The 7,951-nt window shown below is 36.0% G+C and overlaps 1 protein-coding gene and 1 pseudogene across 2 annotated transcripts; one reads left to right on the forward strand and one right to left on the reverse strand.

The window, feature by feature from the left end:
* Positions 1-519: 519 nt before the first annotated feature.
* On the reverse strand, positions 520-871 carry LOC141552846 (small ubiquitin-related modifier 3 pseudogene; annotated as a pseudogene).
* A 1,742-nt stretch (positions 872-2,613) lies between these two features.
* CSF2 (colony stimulating factor 2) lies at positions 2,614-7,709 on the forward strand. 2 transcript variants are annotated; one of them, XM_074285140.1, is made up of 4 exons: positions 2,614-2,779; positions 2,885-2,926; positions 4,423-4,551; positions 7,069-7,709. In XM_074285140.1, the coding sequence occupies exons 1-4, from the start codon at positions 2,627-2,629 to the stop codon at positions 7,117-7,119; spliced, it is 375 nt and encodes a 124-aa protein (XP_074141241.1). In that variant the 5' UTR covers positions 2,614-2,626; the 3' UTR covers positions 7,120-7,709. The 2 variants fall into 2 exon arrangements, with proteins under 2 accessions (XP_074141241.1, XP_074141240.1); XM_074285139.1 differs by having other exon boundaries at positions 7,065-7,704.
* The last annotated feature ends 242 nt before the right edge of the window (positions 7,710-7,951 follow it).

Raw genomic sequence — 7,951 nt, forward strand, 5'->3', positions numbered from 1 at the left:
ATTTATCTATCCATTCCTCCAACAAACTTTTATAAAACAGCTACTTCTTTTTTAAAATTTTAAACAAGAAGTTTATTTAAACAACAAGATGTTTGACTTGAAGGGAATACTATCTAGGGTCAATTTCTTTATAGTAATTTATCCCTATTGAGAAACAGAGATTGACTTACATGTAACAGCTACATATAAAAACATAAAGATGAAAAGAAATTGAAATTATCCAATCAAACAAGGTGTGCAAGAATTTTTGTGGGTTTTTTGTTTTCAAATGAGAGCAAAATTGAAACATAAAGATAAAAAAGCTGAATGAGCATGCCACTAATAGGGAAAAAGAAATATTTTCACTGAACCAGTTTGTTTTCTCCCCTCCCCATATTCATTTGATGTTGATCAAAACATACAATCAGCCATTTAGTTTTTAAAAAATCATTATGTCTGTGTTCATATATCAGTTACTTTGTGTTCAATAAAGTAGTGGGCAAAGAGAATCAAAGAAGAGAGAAAAATATACTGCTGTAGTCAGGATGTGGATGAACCAAATCTTGGTTTTCTGTGAATGTATTGTTTTCCTTGAGAGCTTAGTTCTGGAGCAGAGTTGCAACTTCTCTTTTTATTATAAACACCTCCTGTCTGCTGCCGGAATATATTTCATCCTTTGCAGGTGTGTCTGTTTCATTGATTGCCCATAAAATCAGAATCTGATCTGCCTCACTGACAGAATGTGTGGTTTACAATAGGCTTTCATTAGTTTATTAAGTAGTGTGTGCCTCTTAATCTTAAATTGCACTACTGAATCATCTTGCCCTGCCACCTTCAAATTAAAGTGGTCATTTTCAGTCTTGACTCCTTGCTTTGGATTTTTCTTAGCCATGGAGAGCCTGGGGGTCTTCTCAACTACCACTTCACAAAAAAAGGCATCAGCACTCCAAGAAAATTGGGAAATGTAGCAGTGACAGGAAGAGGAGGAAGAAGATGATGGTGGTGAAGGTGAGAAAGAGGAGGAGGGGGAGGAAGAGAAGGAAGAGGAGGAAGAGGTAGCAGTGGAGATTTTCTGAAACAACTACTTCAAGGGCAATCCTGTGTTTAACACTGGAGATAATCAAAAAAGGGACCTCAAAAAATTTGCTATTTAAAGAGTCAAGATTAATAGAGGTGCTAAACTGTGTTATACATTAGGTCTATGAGAGTTAATAGACAAGAGTCTATATGCAAGGGTATATATGCATATACATTTTTAAAAGCTTTCTAAAGGAGGAGTAAGTAAGATTTGAATCAAAGAAACACACATATGACTGATCCCTGTGTGTGTTTATTAGTAGAGTTGTGGGCTTGGGGCAAGGGAGAAAGGGGAGAAGAACCACATAAGCATCATGTAAGCCATAGACTTAACTATATGAAAAAATATATGGAATTAAAACAAACATCTAATCTGAATAATTGGATCCAATACAAGTTATTTCCCAAGTTTTCTGCCCAGTTGATCTCATTGTCCTATCTCCACACCTTTTCACATTTGTTTTGAATTCTCTCCCTCCTCACTTCTTAGAATTTCTAAACTTCTTGTAGAACTCTACTCAGGCTCCATTTCTCATGTAAAGCTTTTCCTTATTTCCTTATCCTGTTGCTCATATCTATCCAAACATCAGTTTATATTTATAGGATCATAAATTTAGTACTGAAAGAGAATATAAAGCCATTAGCCCAATCCCCTTGTTTTACAAATGAAGAAACTGAAACAGTGCAATTGACCTAAGTCCCACAGCAAAAAATATCTGAAGCAGGTTTTACTCAAGATTTTATGCTTCCAAGTTCAAAGTCCTATCCAGTATACCATACTGCCTCTCATTGTGTGGATGGGGGGAGGAGATGAAGGTTGTGTATGGCTATATATGTATATACATACATATGTTTACATGTGGTTTTCCTAGATATAAAGAAAATTATTTGAAGATAGAGACAAGTTAATATCTGTCTTTATATCCCCAGGATGGAGTACAGGGTAGATGCTTAATAAATGTTTATTGAATGATTAATACTCTAATAGTATGATTAATCTTAAGAATTCCAGGAGGGGATAGAATGAATTCTAGACAAAGAATTAAAGGGTTGGGGTTCAAATATCAACTCTTCTAATTATGGGATCTTGGGGGAAATCCCTTCACTTCTTTAAATCTCAGTTTTCCCATCTGTAAAATGAAAGAAAGAAAAAAGGCCTTTAAGGACCTTTCCAGCTCTAGATATTATGCTGATAAGTTAATTCAGACTGGAAATCACCTTGAACCAAGCAGGGCAGGTATAGTAGGACAGACTCTGAGGCCTGGGGCCATTTTTCCCTAGGGCCTGGCAGTCCTTCTATCAGATTGGTTTTATCGGGGGCTTCTGGTTATTGGAAGCAATCTCTCAATGAAATTCCCAAATGTAACCCTAGTGTGTAAATGGGTGTTTGAGGATCTCATGGGTAACAGTGATGTGATAAGAAGCCGGAGATTCCATCCCTCAGGTAGTTTCCCCTGCCTCCTTCGGTTTGTTTGTGGTCAACATTAATCATTTCCTCTAACTGCATATAAGAGCTTCTCAGCCCCTGATCAGCCCAGTTCAGAACTGAAGCTTGAAACCAAAAACTACAATGCAAGAGTTCTGTCACTTTCTGCTCTTTTCTGGTTTGATCACTTATGTCAGCTTGGCACCCGCCATTCCAAACTCAAGGAAACCCGACCTGGAGACTATCATTGATCAAACTTTGAAATTATCACATAATATCACTCCAGACCCAGGAGAGGTAAGTGACTCACAGGTGGCTTGGCTCCAAACTTTGCTCTCTAAAACTTAATCAGTCCCTTTTTCTCTTTTAATGTGAGCTAATCATCTGTTTTCTTTTCTGCAGAAAAGAAAGTTAACAATTGTTTCGGAAGAATTCAATAGAGAGGTAAGATGTAATCCTCTATATATGTCTATATATCTGCCTTTCTAAAGGGAACTATTTAAATGATCCTTGTGCCTATCAGATCAATTACTATTTAAGATAAGTTGTAGCTGGTGTGTAGCTTATGTGGTTTACCAGTCTTAGTTTTCTGGCTATTCAAAGGGCTTCAACAGCATAAATTCCTTCTTCCTCCACTCCCTTCTTTGCTCCTGCCCCAAGAGGGATTACAGGAGCCAAAAGTTGTGTGCCAAAGCCAGAAACTACTTTATGTGTCCAAGTCTCTACTCCAGCTCCATTTCTCCCTGTCATCTCAGTCAAAGAGAGCATCTTACAGGTCAAAAAATCTTATAGGACAAAAGGCAGCAGGAAAAGGAGGAGCCAGGCAGTGGCTTCCAGTCTCCTGAGAGAATCTGCTCTAAGTTTTTAAAGACCAAGAATCTCTGAGCTCCTCCTTCAGTTATCTAGCCTGGGTCCCTTGTTAATATGGGATCTCTTCTCCTAAAAATAAAGCATTGAAGGCAGCTAGATGGTGCAGTGGTTAGAGTGCTGGCTCTGAAATCTGCCTTCAGATACTCAGCACTTCTTAGTTGTGTAATCCAAATTGACTAACAAAAAAAAAAAAAAAAAGGAAAGAAAAGAAAAGGAAAAAATAGAGCATCGGTTTTAGAACCAGAACCAATTGGCTATGTTACTGGGCAAGTCTACTTGGTATCTCACTTTTCCTAGCTACTAAATAATTTCATTTGCAAATAATAGTAACCCTTATTGCACAGTACTTAAAAGTTCATAGAGCATTTGTCAAATGAGCCTGAGGTAGAAAGTATAGATATTATTATCCCTATTTATAGATAAGGAAACTGAGACTGACCAAAGATATGATTTGGTCAGGATCATACAGTTATGATACAATGGAGTTGGAGCTAGAATAGAGATGTAAGGATCAGATGAAATCATGGCTATGGCAGAACTTTAACTGCTATCAAATGCCACATTAAGATATTAATCTTATACTGAGGTTAGAACGTGGGCTCAGAACTCATATCTTTCCATCCCAAAGTCTTTTCTCCAGTCCCAGAGATATGTAATTATAGTTAGCTGGCAGCCACTACTCACAACAAAACACTGACTTATAAAGAGCAGTGTGATATAGCAGCTAAATAACTGTTTATCCCTCAGATAATTATTATCTATGTGACTGTGGGCAAATCAGTTAATAGCTCTTGGTACAAGTTTTCTCATCTATAAAGTAAGAAAGATGGATTCAATGACCTCTAAGGTCTTGTTCTACTCTAAAGCTATGATTGTATTGGTTCCTCTAGCAAGAAGTAGGCAGGAAGATTACACCAATTCTAAGTGGTTGTTCTGTGGTTTTTTCCCCATGCTTGGGTTATAATGTGATATCGTAGCATTAAGCATCAAAGGCAGGAGCTCAGTTTTGGCTTGGACTGTCTATAATCCAAGTGATTCAGAAACACTAAATAGACTGACTTTTCTTCTAGGACCCCAAATGCGTACAGACACATATAAAGATGTTTATTGGTGGTTTGCAAAAAAAGGACCAAGCAATCATTGAAAACCTAAGGGAGATGGCTACTCTCTTCAATGCTTCTTCATGCCCCTCACTCAATGTAAGTTTTTTATTTTACAGAATGTGCCTCTTTTAATGATGTCATATGAAGATGGTCAAGTGTGTTTTTCATTGATGGTATAGATCAGGAAAGATCACATCTGAGAAGATGTAGGGACAGGGGCAGGCTACAGCACTAGGGAAATATGTATCTATGTAGAAGTATTATATATACATGTACTATATAATTTGTGCAATATATACATTTCAATAATTATGTTTGTATTTCAAATATAAACACATATATGTGTGTATGTTTGAAGAATAAATTATTTCTATGGTATATGTACATATTAAAATACATAGCATAGCAAAGTATATGAAAAGCTGGACTTAAAGTCAGGAAAATCTGGCTTCAGATCCTATTTCTAACACTAACTTTGTGACATGATCAAGTCACTTCATTTTTCTTATTTAATCTTAATTATTTAAACTCAGAAGTTCCTTCATCTGTAAAATTGGGATTCCCATGGGTCCTGACCTTACAGGGCAGATATGAGACTCAATTGTAATAATACCAAGATATCAAAGCATCTGTTAATTTAAAGGGCTCCTTATTTGTGTTAGTGCTACAAGAATTTATGCATTTTACATACATACAGTATATATACTATACCTAACTTATGTATACAACTATGTGTTAATATGTATTTATATATAAATATATGCAATGTATTTATTCTAGAAACTATTGGTTTTCATGTAACAAAAGCATATAAGTGAACCTATTTCTGATACTTAGAAGATAAAATTTAGTGTTTTTCAATAGCTATAAAATTCATCATTAAGTGACTTAGTAAAGTCATAGACCGTGGTAGACATAACAGGTCTGAGAGCAAGGCAAGATCACCTAATCCCCCCATTTTATAGATGAGCAAACTGAGACCAAGGAGGTGAAATGACAAAAGCTACAAAGCAAGTCCCATGTCAGATCAGTAAGTTGAACCTATATCTCTTCAGTCGAAGCCTAGTGCCTTTTTTACTAGGCCATATAATAAACTACTTTGGGTGTCCAGATCCCATAGTACAAACTCTAATAAGAAAAGAAGTTGACAGAGTTCTGACTGAGCTTTAAAAACATATAGCAAACCCTTAGTTATTCATGTTAATGTTTTCAGGTCCGTGAGGCAAATAAATATCCAAATGGTGAATTGCCTATTTCTATTTGGTTTTTAATTAATTGTAATATTGAACATGGGTGTGCCTGATGTTCTTGGAATTCATAATACAGCATACCAAAAAAAAAAAAAAAAAAAAAAATGAGGTCACCTGAGAGAGAACTAGGAAGTTGTCCAACTTCCCCATCCAATTTACCTGCTCAGAATCTGTCTCTAATCCCTTGTTCAGGCTAGAGAGAGATGCATCATCTCCCTCAAGCTAATGCAAAGTACCAGTTTGAACAAAGACTGCCTTAAATGAAAGTTAAGTATTTTGTTCTAAAACATCTCCTACTGTACTATAAGTACACAGAGGAATAGAGAAAAGATAATAAATTGGATTATCCTAGAACGCCCACTATGTTAAATATTAGGGCTTTGCTTCCATAACTGAGAACTGAATATATGTTGTAGACTTTCAATTCTGAACACACACACACACACACACACACACACACACACACACACATTCCACAGAGAGGTCTTTTATAGATCCAGTTTCCAGCAGCTCTTTATTCCTAGGTTCCTTTAATTCCTTCCCCGCAAGAATTCCTCATGTTCTCTGCCCCAGATAAATTTTACCCCCTAAGGAAGCCAGAGGGAAATTTCTCTCTCTATTTCTATTCAACATAATTCATACATTCTAGAGCTTAGATAAAACAAGAATCTTTGACCTCAGATTCACAGGGGAACATAAACATAGATAACTATGACTGCCACTCTTATATGATAAGAGCTTTCTAGGAAAGGTAGAACAAAGCACTTCTTTCAGGGGATGGGGAGAGAAGGTCCTTTACTGACTTGGGTGATAAGGGAAGACTTTATGGAGGAAATAGCACTTAAGTTGGAGGTTAGAGTCTGGGAAAGAATTCCAAAGGCAAATATAGGAAAGGAGACCTAAAGGATGGCTTAAGTACAAATAGAAATTTGGATCATCATAATCCTAAAATTGGCATTGGACAAGCAAGATTAGAGTAGTGAATGAAGCCCTAGCCTTGAAGTTATAACATGAGTTCAAGCTTTAATTCTACCAGTCATAAGTCTGGGCAAGTCACTTTACTTCTTTTCCAGTCTCAATTGCTTTTTCTGTAAAAGGAGAATCATAGACTTTAAAAATCTGCCCTGGCCCCCCCCTCCCCCGCCGATTGTTGTTGGGGAAAGACTCAATTAATTGAACTACAGTGTGAATTTAAGATTAATTTAAATTTGAAATTAGTCAGTAGAACCCAAAGTTATAGAAACACTCCCCCAATACACATAATCTAATCTGTTACAGGGCAAAAGGCAAAATCAAAGATGAAATGAACAGCATATTTATTTAATAATATCAAGCACTAATTAGAATTTTTTTTTAAAGGAAGATTCCTGCAACTCCCATACAACTGATCACAAAGAATTCAAAACTCAATTAATTCAGTTTTTGAATGAGATTCCCTCTGATTGCCAGAAGCTGAAACTTCGTTCATCTACAAAGAGTTGATCTATACCAAAGTCTGCACTGCCTAGAGCCGGTCTCTTTTGCCCCCAGGAAAAGAGAGCCTAGGCAAAGCCTGAGTGTTCCATCTTGCAAGAGATTGGGGCACTAGCTTCCACTCCACAGGATCTCTCAGCTGCAAAGGGCTCCCAAGGTGCCAAAGGGGGTCCTGTTCTATTATGTTTACATGGACTTCTACCTGAATTTAGGCACATATTTTCCTACATTAAGAAAAATGACAGATGATGGAGGACAATGGGAAGATCTATTTTATATCAAAAAGAGTAATATCTATCTATCTATATAATATGTATTTATTTATTTATTTATTAAGGCTTAATATTGTATTTATTCAAGATGTTCTACCCTAATAATATAGGTGATAGACATTATATTTTTGTTCACGACCTTTTTCTACAAGTTTGAAAAGTAAATGTATGTGTTTTGTTTGCAAAACATCTTACTGTCAGTCAATGTATATTTATGGGGAGGTAAATAAATAAATCATCTTCCAAAAAATTATTCTAATACTTCATTATAGACTAGAGATAATCTTGAAATTTCAGTCAATAAACACCTATTAAATGCTTACTGTATGATAGATTCTAGAACTGTGAAAGCAAAAAATGAAACACTCCTTATTTCCAAGAAATTTATATTTCAGGAGGGAGACAAATACCCTTAAGTTCTGGCACTTTTCACCATGGTAGAATGGCTTTGAGTATAACTCTAGCAACAGACTGATTTCTTTATGAATTTCAGAATAGGTA

Source organism: Sminthopsis crassicaudata, chromosome 2 (genome assembly GCF_048593235.1).
Source record: "Sminthopsis crassicaudata isolate SCR6 chromosome 2, ASM4859323v1, whole genome shotgun sequence".
In the NCBI taxonomy this organism is placed as follows: domain Eukaryota; kingdom Metazoa; phylum Chordata; class Mammalia; order Dasyuromorphia; family Dasyuridae; genus Sminthopsis; species Sminthopsis crassicaudata.